The sequence below is a fragment of the Gymnodraco acuticeps genome, unplaced genomic scaffold (genome assembly GCF_902827175.1).
Source record: "Gymnodraco acuticeps unplaced genomic scaffold, fGymAcu1.1, whole genome shotgun sequence".
Lineage (NCBI taxonomy): Eukaryota > Metazoa > Chordata > Actinopteri > Perciformes > Bathydraconidae > Gymnodraco > Gymnodraco acuticeps.
Window position 1 is genome coordinate 4,282,631 of NW_022990135.1, and position 19,042 is coordinate 4,301,672.

General features: G+C 41.6%; 2 protein-coding genes across 2 annotated transcripts; both read left to right on the forward strand.

Annotated features, from left to right (window-relative positions):
• The first annotated feature begins 3,383 nt into the window (after positions 1-3,383).
• LOC117546745 (carboxypeptidase O-like) lies at positions 3,384-8,737 on the forward strand. The gene is given in 10 exon segments (XM_034217106.1): positions 3,384-3,517; positions 3,658-3,697; positions 3,790-3,891; positions 4,996-5,100; positions 5,200-5,268; positions 5,270-5,317; positions 5,649-5,742; positions 6,333-6,535; positions 7,959-8,043; positions 8,132-8,737. Coding segments are annotated over 10 exon segments (1,077 nt in total). The 5' UTR covers positions 3,384-3,449; the 3' UTR covers positions 8,395-8,737.
• Positions 8,738-12,547: 3,810 nt separating this feature from the next.
• On the forward strand, positions 12,548-17,209 carry LOC117546567 (carboxypeptidase O-like). Its single transcript, XM_034216793.1, has 8 exons — positions 12,548-12,681; positions 12,822-12,861; positions 12,954-13,055; positions 14,160-14,264; positions 14,364-14,480; positions 14,812-14,905; positions 15,505-15,707; positions 17,069-17,209. Exons 1-8 carry the CDS (start codon positions 12,614-12,616, stop codon positions 17,207-17,209), a joined length of 870 nt encoding a protein of 289 aa, XP_034072684.1. The 5' UTR covers positions 12,548-12,613.
• The last annotated feature ends 1,833 nt before the right edge of the window (positions 17,210-19,042 follow it).

The window sequence follows — 19,042 nt, forward strand, 5'->3', positions numbered from 1 at the left end:
AATGCTATTATTAATACAGGCTGTAGGCTGTCAAATGCGAACGCATTGCTGAGGTTGAGCTATGATAGACCAACGTCTTTTCGCAGAGCTTGCATTTCACTTCCTTTGTACTTATAAGTTCGAAGTAGTTCCACGAGGAGGAACTCTTTTTACCTGCCGCTTTGTTCATCTTTAGTCGCACGTGTGAGGGAGGGTGGGGGCGGGGGCGGTGTGTAGCGTGCTGCAGCAGCTGTCTGCTCTGCACGCAGGCTTCCTCCAAGTTTACAGTAAAACAAACTGGTGGTGTGACCAATGGCCATTTACAATTGTTAATACTATTACTATTATTAGCATTAGTCTATATTTTGGTTGAAACTAAGCCAGAAAAAAATAAATAAAACGTAAATAATAATAAAAAAATATATAAATAAAATCGATTTTTAAAAATAATATTCGATTATGGAGACTGTAACGATTAATCGAATAATCGCTGGCATCCCTAGTTTTAACCACTTTTTCACAATAATAACATACATACACTTTCAAATGAGTGGACATGTCCATGGTGAATGCACGTTGCCTTATGATGTCACCTGAAAGACAGTCAAATGGCTGACTCTAACTGATTCTACAACTACATCATTTTGGAACAAGTATTTATACTCTGTAATTGTCACTTGTAAATTACCAATTTTCAGTAAACATACAATTTGTCATACATTTGAAACTAATGGGTAAAATAACCTTGTATCAATGGTACCTTATCAAATTAGTATTGGTCTCGTGTGGTGTTCCACAGGGGTCAATCTTAGAACCCTTAAGGCCTTTGAACAGCAGGTCAATATTTGTCATCAGCAACAGAAACTTAACTTAAACCCGACCCATAATAACCCTAAGGACCCTGAGAAATGCATGCCCCAAAAGTGTGCTATACCCTCTGCTTTCCAGTCCGTCCAGATGTTGACAGCTTTTCCTCACCCCAAGCACTCAATTAACTACACCCTGTAAAATAAAACAGAAATCAACTGTGGAAGTGATCATAAAACGTAGCAAATAATGTCTGAATTCAGCCGTAAAGCCCTGGAAAAATATGTTATCTCGGCGGTGCGTGTTCCCCAATCCAAACTTTAAGATGCTATGAGCGAGGTTTTGCGTGCACACACAGACACATTTTAAGCGTGTGTCTGAGTGCAACAGAGCGACCTGCCTTCCTCGTCTAAAAGCATTAGTGCTTTCATCCTTCATTACGAAGAAACAGCCCATGATGTGAGCTTTGATTCTGTCTGGGACACACACTGGGTTTGTGCACACAGCTCCGAAACTGAGACAGGTCTTGTCTCTGTGTCTTATGAGCAGCTTGTGAACAGACAAAATGAGCATGTCAGCAAAGAAGTGGGAACAAAGAGTTGCAAGTGTTTTAAATTCATGGTATAACCAGCAGCCAGACTAAGAAAGCTGAATAAGGAGAAAGCTGCTCTCCTACACTAACTAATCTCAAAGGGATTCAACTTTAAGATCTTAAAAGTCTGGCTTTTTTTTAAGGAATATTCAAGTTAAGCAGGTGACACAAAGTATTTTTGACCAGATTCACTTCTGAATATTGAATCCCTCTGACAGACGATATTGCAGTATTTTGTTTTTATATTTTAATGAGTGCAAAGATCTTTGCAAGCACTCTTCCTCTACACATATTTTACTCTGATTATCTTTGATCTCAAGTCAGCGTTGTACTGACATCTACTGGTCAGATGAAACTGTTCTAAAAACTACCACGTCTGTCAACCATGAATGGATTACTGAACAGGCAGGGGCCCTGAAGTTAGGGACCCTCCTGGCGTTTACCTACAAAAGGTCACTCGAATAGACATGTACCAACCAGAAAGAGACTCAAAATGACTACAAAGAGATGAAGAAAACGACCGCAAACTGACTAAAAAAGGCGAAGTAAACAAAGAAAATAACGTAAAATCTCATAGATATGTGATGCAACAATACAACAACAAAAATAGGCTATTAAAACTGAGAGTCTTGTCTCTTCTGTCAGAGAAATAATGGGGCCTTTAGCATGTCTGTGCCCAGCGGCCCATTGTCCATTGACCTTGCCATAGTGGCAGCACATTTAATATTTCATTCAAATTTCATTACGTCCAAGTAAGTAATCTCCATCGAGTGCAATGCCTTCTATGTCAGAAAGACTGTTGGGCTTTGCACAGAATTTCACAGCAGCTGGGCTGGAGTCGGCCGGTACACCGACAGGACACGGGGAGCTGGCGTCGGCCAGAGAGCCAGTACTGGAGCCGAAACTGGAGTCGGGACCATGGCTACTGGGGCCGGTACTGAAGCCGGAACCATGGCTGCTGGGGCCGGTTCTGGAGCCGGAACCACGGCTGTGTGGGCCGGTACTGGAGCAGGGACCATGGCTGCTGGGCACGGAACAGAAGCCTGGACCCTGACTGTGTGAGCCAGGTAATGGAGCACGGAAGCATGGCTGTGTGGGCCGGTACTGGTGCACGGATCCATGGCTGTGTGGACCGGTTCTGGAGCCGGAACCATGGCTGCTGGGGTCGGTACCTGAGTACGAGCTGGCTTCCTGACCTTGCGTTTTTTTTAGGTGTCTTTTAGAGGCTCCGTGGACCTCCAAACGCCAGGCGGGATCCCAAAAGAGGGTCAGAAAATGGAGACTGGCACTCCGGGCTACGTGAGAAAACTCTGAGCAATTCAGGCAACGAGCTTCTCAACCATGGCACGTTGTCCACCTCCCTTTGTGCCTTTTTGAGGACAGCCTCTTTGTCCCTTTTAGCCGAGGTTCTACTCCACTCAGCATAAAGACATCGAAGGGAGTAATCCAGGGAGAGCAAATCAAAATCATAATCCGCTGGGTCCATAATTGGTCGGTTCATTCTGTTAAGATCACTGTTACGGATTGCAGAAAAGGTAGGACCCAAAAGCAGACTACAAAAAAAGTAAAGGTCTATAAACAAAAGCGAGCTTTATTAAAAAGCTGAAAAACAAAAACATGGCATGAATCCATAAAACATAGATTGTACAAGGTAAAACACACAAAACTGACCGTGACCAACATGGAGGGAGACAGGAGAAACAAACAATGAACCGACGAGAAAACACAGGAAAAGACAAGACTAAATACAGAGAGGGGTAATCAAGGGACAAGAAACACCTGGGCAGGGGAGGTAGAAACACAAGGGCAACAGGTGAACACAATTAGACAATCAGACACAGGAGGAAAAACACAGGAAGAGACAGGGAGAACAGAACCACAAAACAACACCCATAACAAGACATACAAAACTAAAAACATCAAGATCGTGACAATTAACCAACACAGTGATAGCGGAAGTAGTCCACAGTCGAGGGAAAGGTGTTTATCTTTATCTGATGCGTGTCTTATATAAAGGCTGGTCAGTGTCGGCAACAGTTGCAAACAAGGAGTTTACGTTCAAAAAGTGGCAATGCTTTTCTCGGTGGGTCTGAGCCTTGTGGTGCTGCTTTCAGTGGTGGGAGCAGCCACAGTGGAGAGGTGAGTCACATCTTGGGTCCAATACTGACTTAAAGAAGGCGAATGCAACAAGCCTTACTTTTGAAGACTCCGAAATGGTTGATTAGCACATGTTATGTCTTCTTGTTCCTCTGTGTCTCATGTATTTGGATGTGCAACAGGGTGGAGTATGACTACTACAAATACCATCCAATGCCAGAGGTGAGAAAGCAGATTCTCGCTCTTACACTTTTTATTTTGACAGACCACTACACACAGAATCTAATGTGTGTTGTGTGTATTCCACCCTACAGATCACAGACTGGATGGTTCAGGCTGCGAAGAATTACCCTGAAGTTGTGACTATAGTGGAATATGGACAGACCTATGAGAAGAGGACTATTAGCTTGCTCAAGGTAAAAAAATGTTGTGACGCATAATTGAGCCATCATTTCCCAGACACAAATGTATTGGGCTTATGGGAAAACACTCTGAAGGCTGATGATGTCATTTTCTACAGAATGAGATGTTGAAGCAAAAAGGTTTTCTGTTGCCACTTTTACCATTGATTTCTGACACAGATCAAAAATGAGCAAATACCATAAGGATACTGGGGTGTATTGTTGTTTTGTGTGTGTTTGTGTTCAACAGTAGCCAAATAAGAAGCTATATCTGGTTACCATTTCACAATGAACCCTCTTTTTCATATTCAGTCGGTTTTCTTAAACTGTTTGGAAACTATTGAACCAATGTGTAAACACTTAAACGTTTTGATTTGAAACAATGTCCAACATGGTTATGGATAATCTTGTTGTGAAGGCATGGCTGAGGTCAAATGCCTTGTTCAAGTTGATGTATAACATATTCTTTTGAAATAAATATTATATATCTGAACAAACAAGAATTATTCTTAGTTTATGTAAACTTGCAATTAGAAGTCAATATAATTAATAGATCTAAGTTGAAATAAATGTATTATTACAATCTTCTTAACTTGAAATGATGAGTTATATAAATGCAGAACTTGAAAGTGTGAGTTATAATAATTGTTACGACCCTGGGTCGTTATGTGTATTGTGTGCAGATATTTCTTCCTCCTTCTGTGTTTGTGTGGCTGCGCGTGATTGAACAGGTGTCCGGTCCTCCACCTGAGGAGACGGGAGCATTTTAAGCTGCAGCCGTGCAGTTTCTCGGCGCTCTCTCTGACTCAACTTCTCCTACTCCCAACTCTGCACGTGTTGAGATCTTTTGTCCTGTTGTGCTGTGTTCGCACTTTGAGTGTAGTATCTTGTCCTTCTCTTCTTGTTGTGAGCTGCCTTACTTTACCTGTCTTTGTAGACGAGTTATTTTATATATTATTATTATTATTATATTATTATTATATTTACTTGCATTAATGAGTTGAAACAAAGATTGTCTTCAAGTTGACCTGATTTGCTTTTTCAAGGCAGCAGGTGAACTTTCATTTGCAAGTTGAACTGACATGAAATGTTTTACAGTGATATGAATTTGTGTTCCAGATCGGCGTTAATACGGGGGAGAAAAAGAAAGCTATCTGGATGGACTGTGGTATACACGCCAGAGAACGGATCGCCCTGGCCTTCTGTCAGTACTTTGTCAGAGAGGTAATTTAAAAAAAACATAATTTTCCTTTAAGTGAAAATGATTTTGTTCGACATATCTTCCAATATATTAATCTGGCACTTGTGTTTTTCACAAATCAGATCCTTCAAGCATACAAAACAGACCCAAAGATGCAAGTGATGATGACGAATATGGACTTCTTTGTCACCCCCCGTGCTCAACATAGACGGATACATCCACTCCTGGAAGGACAACACAGTCAGTGCTTGAGTTTGATGGATTTTTATCAAATTACCTTTCTGGGTTAAGCCTCAAGCTCTCGAGCCACAGAAGAGCAGGATATGAGAGAATGATAGTCCTATTAAAGCAGAGGCAGTTAAGTTACAGTGAGCTACAATTCAATGAGTGAATAAATTGATTCATGGTGCTCAACACGAGTACCAAATCATCTCGTTTTCAATATAAGATGAATGGAAAATGATATCAAACAGCAATCCCAGGCAGTATGGAAATATGTACAAGTGCCCTGTTCATTTCTTAATAGAACCTCCGAACCTCCGTAACCGAGTGAACCCTTTTTGACCCGTAGACTCGACTGTGGAGGAAGAACAGGTCACCGGGACCTTTAAACTGCACCTGTTACGGCACAGACCTCAACCGCAACTTTAACGCCAACTGGGGCAGTGAGTGTTGTTTTGCTTCTCCACCTGCTCATTTAGACAGCCATTATGCTCTATGTATTGCTCTGATAATCATGGGTAAGTGGGTATCACACATAGATGTTACTGAAGATGTCTAATCACTGAACAATTTGTTTTAGAGGGGTATTAAAGAGCGTTGTAGAGCGCCACAATGCTGGCATCCTACAATTACCACAATGCAACTGATGCACTGCTTGTCATAAGTGGACAAGCAGTGAAACAATCTTTTCAAATTCCAAAGCCCCAGGTTTGGGTTTGCCTCCTAAAAATGTAGATGCACTACTTGTCATAAGTGAATATAATCTTTCAAATTCCAAAGCCCCAGTTTTGCCTCCTAAAAACGACATGTTGCGATGGAAATGGTATTTATTTTGATGTGTAGCAGGATGAATGGTGTAATCAAACCAACTTTAACAAATACATTCACCTATCCTCCCCTCTGCGGCTACTGCCACAGACGTATCACAAAAAATACTTTTCCTATCAAAAGCTACTAAATCTTACACACTGAACCGTTAAATATAAAACTTGCTCACCACTAGATAATTCAATTTCTTTGGCTGCCTCCACAGCGCTCGGGGTTTCCTTCGACTGCTGCGACAACACCTTCTGCGGGATCAAACCTGTGTCCGAGCCCGAGGCCCAGGCCGTCACTTATTTCGTAGGAAACCGGAGAGAAGACTTCCTGTGTTTCCTCACCATCCACTCCTACGGCCAGCTGCTCCTGGTTCCATTCGGACACCCCAACTTCATCGCCAGCAACTACGATGAGCTGGTATTTACATCGACACACACAATGATGCATGATTTACACATGGCTGATTATGAACATACACAATATATACTCAACATAACATCACATAACAATTCAGGATTTAAGAAAAGTGTATGTGCATATTTTGTGGCTGATTATCACTACATTAATCAAGAGAATAAGGCATATTGCCATAGAAACTGGGCTCATGCATGTCACAAATACACAGGAAATGAGGCAATCTGTTACAGCTCTATTGATAATGGAGAACAAATGGCTGCTTGCTTATAGATGGGAGGTGGATCCAGGTAACAAAAACCTACTGTGGCCACAATTCAGACCGAATTATGCAAAACAGGATTATGTCCTTTCGTCTCTGGCGGAAGGAAACAAACGGCAGCATTTATTTTAGCATGCTAATCAGGATTCAAAATCTCTTATATCCGCATGTCAGGGATAATGTGACAAGGTTTTCAATTATTAATCTCATGTTTATAACCCTGAAGCGGAACTTGTTTATGAACATAGAGACTCTAAAATTGTAGATATGGATTGGTACAGAAGCCCGAGAGGCAATTGAGACAATAAATCTGTTTTCTCCTGTGTTTCTAGTTTCGGAACTAATTAAAAATGTTGCCTGGATATTTTTTTGTTTAAATGGGGCTAAAATGTTTCACGAGATTATTTTTGCGCAAGTGAACCTCCAGATCAAATTGAATTAAAAGAAGACACATACAGATGGTATTCTGCTGGATCACTTTTCCACTCCCCATATCATTGTCACACTTACAGTATTTCACTGTCTGGGTGCAAAGGTGTTTCACCCTTCCCCACCACAGTGGTTGTTAAAGATAGCTTCACAAGCATGAACACACAGTTCGGAGACAGCTGAGCCCTGTTTCCTGTTCATTTGGAAAGACGCTAACACCCCAGCACCCAGACATGAGGAAGGAGCGTTGATTCTTGTCATTAAGACTGATGCACATGAAGGGACTGTGAGATAATGGGCTCCTGGGCGCAGACATGTGAGAGGTTACCCACCCTGTCTACATAGGAACAAGACACACAAATGTAAGGGTCGTTTTGAGTCTATTTTTTGGTGCTTGAGATGTGGTCATTTTGTGGTTGTTTTGTGCGATTAGTTATGTGTTTGCACCTCCTAGTGGTCATTTTGGGAAGATCCTTTGTCATTTTTGCAACTTCAAGTAATTGTTAGGCTTTTTTTTATTTTACATATCCTTTTAGTCGTTTTGCATGTATTTTGAGATGTTTAACCTTTCTTAGTGCTCATTTTTGTTGTTTTGCATGTCTTTGCAGTCATTATGGGTCATTTTGAGACAACTCATTTCAGTTTTCTTTCTTAAACTGAAGAAAAGGTAAAGCACACAGAGCTAATACAGATACTTTAAATGACTGTATAATAAAAGCTAATGTGTTTCTTCAGATGAAGGTAGGTAGGGGTGCAGCGGATGCCATTCGGAGCGTGCACGGGATGCACTACACCGTAGGAACCTCACCGGATGTGTTGTGTAAGTCCACACATCACAGCTGGTCACAGATGTATTTGACTTTGTTGCCGTGCTAGCAGAAAAACAGCAGTGTACCCTCTTTCTACAGACGCCAACTCTGGTTCCTCCAGAGACTGGGCCCGGATGCAGGGGATCCCCTTAACCTACACCTTTGAGCTGAGAGATAACGGGACGTTTGGCTTTGAGCTTCCCCAGGATCAGATCCAGCCGACCTGCGAGGAGGCCTACAGCGGAGCCCTGCACATCATCACCTATGCCCACGACAAGACCTTTAGTGGGGCCACTGCAACCGCTGCAACCCTGTGGAGCATGCTGTTAGCCTTGGGTGTCACCGGCACCACCCTGATGTGAGGGGGGGAGGGGAAATAACTCCTGCTGTTTTGCTTTAAGTTGCATTTATCTTGCGTATGTTAGGTTAGTTTCAAGGAGAGCTCCAGTTTTTAAGACAAAATGTTTTTTATCCTCATTTTTGTAGATTAATTATGATCAAAAGTATGTCAATGCATCGTAAATACCAATGCACCTTTGATTCAATGTATTATAAATAAATCTATAATTATCATAGAATTCCATACAAATCTTATTGCCTGACACATTAGTATATCCACAAATCTTTTTTTATTTCATTGAATATGACGACATACAAATAACATCTGGCGCCAAAGAGAAATACAAAATAATTAAATATTTGAAACGTGTGTCTATATTGTTTTAACTAGGGTTGCCAGAAACTGACCATGATCAAAATCGATTATTCGGCAGCCCTGGCGAATAATAATCGATTAATCGACCCCCCCCCCCCGCGGGACAAACCAAAAAAATATATATTAAAAAAAAAAAAAAAATTAAAAAAAAAAACTCAGACAAAAGGAATTCCGTTGTTTTCTTTACTGGAACATGTTTAACAGTACAAACAAAATAAGCGACAAATAAACCAACATCAACATGATGTTGGTTTATTTTTTGTTATTTTCTAAAGTGCCTGCCATTGCCTTTATTTGGAGATGCGCTATGCGCGCACAATGTATTTGTTGCAATGCTGCCATTATTAAATACAGGCTACGGCTTGTGTTAATGATAGCAGCATTGCAATAAATATTATTATAGCAATTTATTTATTGCAATGCTATTATTAATACAGGCTGTAGGCTGTCAAATGCGAACGCATTGCTGAGGTTGAGCTATGATAGACCAACGTCTTTTCGCAGAGCTTGCATTTCACTTCCTTTGTACTTATAAGTTCGAAGTAGTTCCACGAGGAGGAACTCTTTTTACCTTCCGCTTTGTTCATCTTTAGTCGCACGTGTGAGGGAGGGTGGGGGCGGGGGCGGTGTGTAGCGTGCTGCAGCAGCAGTCTGCTCTGCACGCAGGCTTCCTCCAAGTTTACAGTAAAACAAACTGGTGGTGTGACCAATGGCCATTTACAATTGTTAATACTATTACTATTATTAGCATTAGTCTATATTTTGGTTGAAACTAAGCCAGAAAAAAAAAAAAAAACGTAAATAATAATAAAAAAATATATAAATAAAATCGATTTTTAAAAATAATATTCGATTATGGAGACTGTAACGAATAATCGAATAATCGCTGGCATCCCTAGTTTTAACCACTTTTTCACAATAATAACATACATACACTTTCAAATGAGTGGACATGTCCATGGTGAATGCATGTTGCCTTATGATGTCACCTGAAAGACAGTCAAATGGCTGACTCTAACTGATTCTACGTAACTACATCATTTTGGAACAAGTATTTATACTCTGTAATTGTCACTTGTAAATTACCAATTTTCAGTAAACATACAATTTGTCATACATTTGAAACTAATGGGTAAAATAACCTTGTATCAATGGTACCTTATCAAATTAGTATTGGTCTCGTGTGGTGTTCCACAGGGGTCAATCTTAGAACCCTTAAGGCCTTTGAACAGCAGGTCAATATTTGTCATCAGCAACAGAAACTTAACTTAAACCCGACCCATAATAACCCTAAGGACCCTGAGAAATGCATGACCCAAAAGTGTGCTATACCCTCTGCTTTCCAGTCCGTCCAGATGTTGACAGCTTTTCCTCACCCCAAGCACTCAATTAACTACACCCTGTAAAATAAAACAGAAATCAACTGTGGAAGTGATCATAAAACGTAGCAAATAATGTCTGAATTCAGCCGTAAAGCCCTGGAAAAATATGTTATCTCGGCGGTGCGTGTTCCCCAATCCAAACTTTAAGATGCTATGAGCGAGGTTTTGCGTGCACACAGACACATTTTAAGCGTGTGTCTGAGTGCAACAGAGCGACCTGCCTTCCTCGTCTAAAAGCATCAGTGCTTTCATCCTTCATTACGAAGAAACAGCCCATGATGTGAGCTTTGATTCTGTCTGGGACACACACTGGGTTTGTGCACACAGCTCCGAAACTGAGACAGGTCTTGTCTCTGTGTCTTATGAGCAGCTTGTGAACAGACAAAATGAGCATGTCAGCAAAGAAGTGGGAACAAAGAGTTGCAAGTGTTTTAAATTCATGGTATAACCAGCAGCCAGACTAAGAAAGCTGAATAAGGAGAAAGCTGCTCTCCTACACTAACTAATCTCAAAGGGATTCAACTTTAAGATCTTAAAAGTCTGGCTTTTTTTTAAGGAATATTCAAGTTAAGCAGGTGACATAAAGTATTTTTGACCAGATTCACTTCTGAATATTGAATCCCTCTGACAGACGATATTGCAGTATTTTGTTTTTATATTTTAATGAGTGCAAAGATCTTTGCAAGCACTCTTCCTCTACACATATTTTACTCTGATTATCTTTGATCTCAAGTCAGCGTTGTACTGACATCTACTGGTCAGATGAAACTGTTCTAAAAACTACCACGTCTGTCAACCATGAATGGATTACTGAACAGGCAGGGGCCCTGAAGTTAGGGACCCTCCTGGCGTTTACCTACAAAAGGTCACTCGAATAGACATGTACCAACCAGAAAGAGACTCAAAATGACTACAAAGAGATGAAGAAAACGACCGCAAACTGACTAAAAAAGGCGAAGTAAACAAAGAAAATAACGCAAAATCTCATAGATATGTGATGCAACAATACAACAACAAAAATAGGCTATTAAAACTGAGAGTCTTGTCTCTTCTGTCAGAGAAATAATGGGGCCTTTAGCATGTCTGTGCCCAGCGGCCCATTGTCCATTGACCTTGCCATAGTGGCAGCACATTTAATATTTCATTCAAATTTCATTACGTCCAAGTAAGTAATCTCCATCGAGTGCAATGCCTTCTATGTCAGAAAGACTGTTGGGCTTTGCACAGAATTTCACAGCAGCTGGGCTGGAGTCGGCCGGTACACCGACAGGACACGGGGAGCTGGCGTCGGCCAGAGAGCCAGTACTGGAGCCGAAACTGGAGTCGGGACCATGGCTACTGGGGCCGGTACTGAAGCCGGAACCATGGCTGCTGGGGCCGGTTCTGGAGCCGGAACCACGGCTGTGTGGGCCGGTACTGGAGCAGGGACCATGGCTGCTGGGCACGGAACAGAAGCCTGGACCCTGACTGTGTGAGCCAGGTAATGGAGCACGGAAGCATGGCTGTGTGGGCCGGTACTGGTGCACGGATCCATGGCTGTGTGAACCGGTTCTGGAGCCGGAACCATGGCTGCTGGGGTCGGTACCTGAGTACGAGCTGGCTTCCTGACCTTGCGTTTTTTTTAGGTGTCTTTTAGAGGCTCCGTAGACCTCCAAACGCCAGGCGGGATCCCAAAAGAGGGTCAGAAAATGGAGACTGGCACTCCGGGCTACGTGAGAAAACTCTGAGCAATTCAGGCAACGAGCTTCTCAACCATGGCACGTTGTCCACCTCCCTTTGTGCCTTTTTGAGGACAGCCTCTTTGTCCCTTTTAGCCGAGGTTCTACTCCACTCAGCATAAAGACATCGAAGGGAGTAATCCAGGGAGAGCAAATCAAAATCATAATCCGCTGGGTCCATAATTGGTCGGTTCATTCTGTTAAGATCACTGTTACGGATTGCAGAAAAGGTAGGACCCAAAAGCAGACTACAAAAAAAGTAAAGGTCTATAAACAAAAGCGAGCTTTATTAAAAAGCTGAAAAACAAAAACATGGCATGAATCCATAAAACATAGATTGTACAAGGTAAAACACACAAAACTGACCATGACCAACATGGAGGGAGACAGGAGAAACAAACAATGAACCGATGAGAAAACACAGGAAAAGACAAGACTAAATACAGAGAGGGGTAATCAAGGGACAAGAAACACCTGGGCAGGGGAGGTAGAAACACAAGGGCAACAGGTGAACACAATTAGACAATCAGACACAGGAGGAAAAACACAGGAAGAGACAGGGAGAACAGAACCACAAAACAACACCCATAACAAGACATACAAAACTAAAAACATCAAGATCGTGACAATTAACCAACACAGTGATAGCGGAAGTAGTCCACAGTCGAGGGAAAGGTTTTTATCTTTATCTGATGCGTGTCTTATATAAAGGCTGGTCAGTGTCGGCAACAGTTGCAAACAAGGAGTTTACGTTCAAAAAGTGGCAATGCTTTTCTCGGTGGGTCTGAGCCTTGTGGTGCTGCTTTCAGTGGTGGGAGCAGCCACAGTGGAGAGGTGAGTCACATCTTGGGTCCAATACTGACTTAAAGAAGGCGAATGCAACAAGCCTTACTTTTGAAGACTCCGAAATGGTTGATTAGCACATGTTATGTCTTCTTGTTCCTCTGTGTCTCATGTATTTGGATGTGCAACAGGGTGGAGTATGACTACTACAAATACCATCCAATGCCAGAGGTGAGAAAGCAGATTCTCGCTCTTACACTTTTTATTTTGACAGACCACTACACACAGAATCTAATGTGTGTTGTGTGTATTCCACCCTACAGATCACAGACTGGATGGTTCAGGCTGCGAAGAATTACCCTGAAGTTGTGACTATAGTGGAATATGGACAGACCTATGAGAAGAGGACTATTAGCTTGCTCAAGGTAAAAAAATGTTGTGACGCATAATTGAGCCATCATTTCCCAGACACAAATGTATTGGGCTTATGGGAAAACACTCTGAAGGCTGATGATGTCATTTTCTACAGAATGAGATGTTGAAGCAAAAAGGTTTTCTGTTGCCACTTTTACCATTGATTTCTGACACAGATCAAAAATGAGCAAATACCATAAGGATACTGGGGTGTATTGTTGTTTTGTGTGTGTTTGTGTTCAACAGTAGCCAAATAAGAAGCTATATCTGGTTACCATTTCACAATGAACCCTCTTTTTCATATTCAGTCGGTTTTCTTAAACTGTTTGGAAACTATTGAACCAATGTGTAAACACTTAAACGTTTTGATTTGAAACAATGTCCAACATGGTTATGGATAATCTTGTTTTGAAGGCATGGCTGAGGTCAAATGCCTTGTTCAAGTTGATGTATAACATATTCTTTTGAAATAAATATTATATATCTGAACAAACAAGAATTATTCTTAGTTTATGTAAACTTGCAATTAGAAGTCAATATAATTAATAGATCTAAGTTGAAATAAATGTATTATTACAATCTTCTTAACTTGAAATGATGAGTTATATAAATGCAGAACTTGAAAGTGTGAGTTATAATAATTGTTACGACCCTGGGTCGTTATGTGTATTGTGTGCAGATATTTCTTCCTCCTTCTGTGTTTGTGTGGCTGCGCGTGATTGAACAGGTGTCCGGTCCTCCACCTGAGGAGACGGGAGCATTTTAAGCTGCAGCCGTGCAGTTTCTCGGCGCTCTCTCTGACTCAACTTCTCCTACTCCCAACTCTGCACGTGTTGAGATCTTTTGTCCTGTTGTGCTGTGTTCGCACTTTGAGTGTAGTATCTTGTCCTTCTCTTCTTGTTGTGAGCTGCCTTACTTTACCTGTCTTTGTAGACGAGTTATTTTATATATTATTATTATTATTATATTATTATTATATTTACTTGCATTAATGAGTTGAAACAAAGATTGTCTTCAAGTTGACCTGATTTGCTTTTTCAAGGCAGCAGGTGAACTTTCATTTGCAAGTTGAACTGACATGAAATGTTTTACAGTGATATGAATTTGTGTTCCAGATCGGCGTTAATACGGGGGAGAAAAAGAAAGCTATCTGGATGGACTGTGGTATACACGCCAGAGAACGGATCGCCCTGGCCTTCTGTCAGTACTTTGTCAGAGAGGTAATTTAAAAAAAACATAATTTTCCTTTAAGTGAAAATGATTTTGTTCGACATATCTTCCAATATATTAATCTGGCACTTGTGTTTTTCACAAATCAGATCCTTCAAGCATACAAAACAGACCCAAAGATGCAAGTGATGATGACGAATATGGACTTCTTTGTCACCCCCGTGCTCAACATAGACGGATACATCCACTCCTGGAAGGACAACACAGTCAGTGCTTGAGTTTGATGGATTTTTATCAAATTACCTTTCTGGGTTAAGCCTCAAGCTCTCGAGCCACAGAAGAGCAGGATATGAGAGAATGATAGTCCTATTAAAGCAGAGGCAGTTAAGTTACAGTGAGCTACAATTCAATGAGTGAATAAATTGATTCATGGTGCTCAACACGAGTACCAAATCATCTCGTTTTCAATATAAGATGAATGGAAAATGATATCAAACAGCAATCCCAGGCAGTATGGAAATATGTACAAGTGCCCTGTTCATTTCTTAATAGAACCTCCGAACCTCCGTAACCGAGTGAACCCTTTTTGACCCGTAGACTCTACTGTGGAGGAAGAACAGGTCACCGGGACCTTTAAACTGCACCTGTTACGGCACAGACCTCAACCGCAACTTTAACGCCAACTGGGGCAGTGAGTGTTGTTTTGCTTCTCCACCTGCTCATTTAGACAGCCATTATGCTCTATGTATTGCTCTGATAATCATGGGTAAGTGGGTATCACACATAGATGTTACTGAAGATGTCTAATCACTGAACAATTTGTTTTAGAGGGGTATTAAAGAGCGTTGTAGAGCGCCACAATGCTGGCATCCTACAATTACCACAATGCAACTGATGCACTGCTTGTCATAAGTGGACAAGCAGTGAAACAATCTTTTCAAATTCCAAAGCCCCAGGTTTGGTTTTGCCTCCTAAAAATGTAGATGAAGTAGATGCACTACTTGTCATAAGTGAATATAATCTTTCAAATTCCAAAGCCCCAGTTTTGCCTCCTAAAAACGACATGTTGCGATGGAAATGGTATTTATTTTGATGTGTAGCAGGATGAATGGTGTAATCAAACCAACTTTAACAAATACATTCACCTATCCTCCCCTCTGCGGCTACTGCCACAGACATATCACAAAAAATACTTTTCCTATCAAAAGCTACTAAATCTTACACACTGAACCGTTAAATATAAAACGTGCTCACCACTAGATAATTCAATTTCTTTGGCTGCCTCCACAGCGATCAGGGTTTCCTTCGAATGCTGCGACAACATCTTCTGCGGGATCAAACCTGTGTCCGAGTCCGAGGCCCAGGCCGTCACTTATTTCGTAGGAAACCGGAGAGAAGACTTCCTGTGTTTCCTCACCATCCACTCCTACGGCCAGATGCTCCTGGTTCCATTCGGACACCCCAACTTCACCGCCAGCAACTACGATGAGCTGGTATTTACATCGACACACACAATAATGCATGATTTACACATGGCTGATTATGAACATACACAATATATACTCAACATAACATCACATAACAATTCAGGATTTAAGAAAAGTGTATGTGCATATATTGTGCCGGATTATCGCTACATTAATCAAGAGAATAAGGCATATTGCCATAGAAACTGGGCTCATGCATGTCACAAATACACAGGAAAAGAGGCAATCTGTTACAGCTCTATTGATAATGGAGAACAAATGGCTGCTTGCTTATAGATGGGAGGTGGATCCAGGTAACAAAAACCTAATGTGGCCACAATTCAGACCGAATTATGCAAAACAGGATTATGTCCTTTCGTCTCTGGCGGAAGGAAACAAACGGCAGCATTTATTTTAGCATGCTAGTCAGGATTCAAAATCTCTTATATCCGCATGTCAGGGATAATGTGACAAGGTTTTAAATTATTAATCTCATGTTTATAACCCTGAAGCGGAACTTGTTTATGAACATAGAGACTCTAAAATTGTAGATATGGATTGGTACAGAAGCCCGAGAGGCAATTGAGACAATAAATCTGTTTTCTCCTGTGTTTCTAGTTTCGGAACTAATTGAAAATGTTGCCTGGATATTTTTTTGTTTAAATGGGGCTAAAATGTTTCACGAGATTATTTTTGCGCAAGTGAACCTCTAGATCAAATTGAATTAAAAGAAGACACATACAGATGGTATTCTGCTGGATCACTTTTCCACTCCCCATATCATTGTCACACTTACAGTATTTCACTGTCTGGGTGCAAAGGTGTTTCACCCTTCCCCACCACAGTGGTTGTTAAAGATAGCTTCACAAGCATGAACACACAGTTCGGAGACAGCTGAGCCCTGTTTCCTGTTCATTTGGAAAGACGCTAACACCCCAGCACCCAGACATGAGGAAGGAGCGTTGATTCTTGTCATTAAGACTGATGCACATGAAGGGACTGTGAGATAATGGGCTCCTGGGCGCAGACATGTGAGAGGTTACCCACCCTGTCTACATAGGAACAAGACACACAAATGTAAGGGTTAACTCTGAGTCATTTTGTGTCCCTATGTAATCATGAAGCATCAATTGTATGTCTGTGTAGTCATTTTGGGTATATTTGTGTTAATTTTATTTTATTTTACATATCCTTTTAGTCGTTTTGCATGTATTTTGAGATGTTTCACCTTTCTTAGTGCTCATTTTTTGTTGTTTTGCATGTCTTTGAGGTCATTTTGAGACAACTCATTTCAGTTTTCTTTCTTAAACTGAAGAAAAGGTAAAGCACACAGAGCTAATACAGATACTTTCAATGACTGTATAATAAAAGCTAATGTGTTTCTTCAGATGAAGGTAGGTAAGGGTGCAGCGGACGCCATTCGGAGCGTGCACGGGAAGCACTACACCGTAGGAACCTCACTGGATTTGTTGTGTAAGTCCACACATCACAGCTGGTCACAGATGTATTTGACTTTGTTGCTGTGCTAGCAGAAAAACAGCAGTGTACCCTCTTTCTACAGACGCCAACTCTGGTTCCTCCCAAGACTGGGCCCGGATGCAGGGGATCCCCTTAACCTACACCTTTGAGCTGAGAGATGTCGGGACGTTTGGCTTTGAGCTTCCCCAGGATCAGATCCAGCCGACCTGCGAGGAGGCCTACAGCGGAGCCCTGCACATCATCACCTATGCCCACGACAAGACACCACCGCTGCAACCACCATTTTAGGCAATGCCTGACACATTAGTATATCCACCAATCTTTTTTTATTTCATTGAATATGACGACATACAAATAACATCTGGCGCCAAAGAGAAATACAAAATAATAGAATATTTGAAACGTGTGTCTATATTGTTTTAACCACTTTTTCACAATAATAACATATATGAACTTTCAAATGAGTGGACATGTCCATGGTGAATGCACATTGCCTTATGATGTCACCTGAAAGACAGTCAAATGACTGACTACCACGTCTGTCAACCATGAATGGATTACTGAACAGGCAGGGGCCCTGAAGTTAGGGACCCTCCTGGCGTTTACCTACAAAAGGTCACTCGAATAGACATGTACCAACCAGAAAGAGACTCAAAATGACTACAAAGAGATGAAGAAAACGACCGCAAACTGACTAAAAAAATAACGCAAAATCTCATAGATATGTGATGCAACAATACAAAAATAGGCTATTAAAACTGAGTGTCTTGTCTCTTCTGTCAGAGAAATAATGGGGCCTTTAGCATGTCTGTGCCCATTGTCCATTGACCTTACCATAGTGGCAGCACATTTAATATTTCATTACGTCCAAGTAAGTAATCTCCATCGAGTGCAATGCCTTCTATGTCAGAAAGACTGTTGGGCTTTGCACAGAATTTCACAGCAGCTGTATACGTTTTTTGGGAGTTTGATTTATTTTGAATTAACACAGATACAAAATTAAGACCTACAATTTCACACAAAAACCATTATTTAAAAAAAAGAACTATTTCACATAAACCTCTGGTTTTTACTGTAATTTACATTAATTACAGCAGAGGGAGCTGTCCTAATCAAGTGAAGAGAGGGCTGTAATCTACTTCCACATCAAGGCCCAATCCCAAACCAAGCCCTACACCCTACCCCTACACACTACCCTGTGGAGGGTCCGCCACATTAAGTGCTCTTCCAAACCAACGAGTGTGGAGGGGGAGTGGGCTATCAAGCCCTCAAACAGCGAGTCTGCATCAGTGCTGACTTGAGACCGGTCACTACCTGACCAGACTCAACGCTGTGTGTGTCCGTCAGGAAACACGCTGTTTACAAGTAGTTCCAGCAAACATCCACTGATAAATTGCGATGTTAAAGGTAGGGGTAGGTAAGAATGGAGAAACCAGCTCTAGTGCGCTAGAATTTGAAACTACGCAGCCGAAAATAATCTGCCCCTTCCTTCAGATTTCCTTACAGAGCCCCTCCTCCAACACACACGAACGAGCACATGACCAATGAGGGCACGAGATGGAAGGCTGACAGGCAGGTAGGCCATCCAGTTATTTTAGCCGGGCTGGCTAAATTAATTGGTTGTGCTTTTTACAGCGCCACGGCTTCCACAGCCTGAAACTCGATCCCAACCAATCACATGAATCTCCCGCCCCGGACACACAAGCAAGCACGCGGTTTGATTGGCTAGAGCTTGTACTGGCATACGATTTGATTGGCTGACGCTTCCGTCGAAGCTTCAAAAGTTGAACAATGCTCAACTTTTGAAGCGAGCAACGCGAAGCGACGGAACCACAATGCAGCTCGGCAAAGCGTGACATCACCCCATTCAAAGTGAATGGGCA

Bases quoted from the DNA above. Each gene is read 5' to 3' on its own strand.
- LOC117546567 (XM_034216793.1), top strand. From the start codon at position 12,614: ATGCTTTTCTCGGTGGGTCTGAGCCTTGTGGTGCTGCTTTCAGTGGTG. The intron at 14,481-14,811 runs GTCAGTGCTTGA...TTTGACCCGTAG, and splicing joins ACTCCTGGAAGGACAACACA to ACTCTACTGTGGAGGAAGAA. The intron at 15,708-17,068 runs GTATTTACATCG...GTGTTTCTTCAG, and splicing joins CCAGCAACTACGATGAGCTG to ATGAAGGTAGGTAAGGGTGC.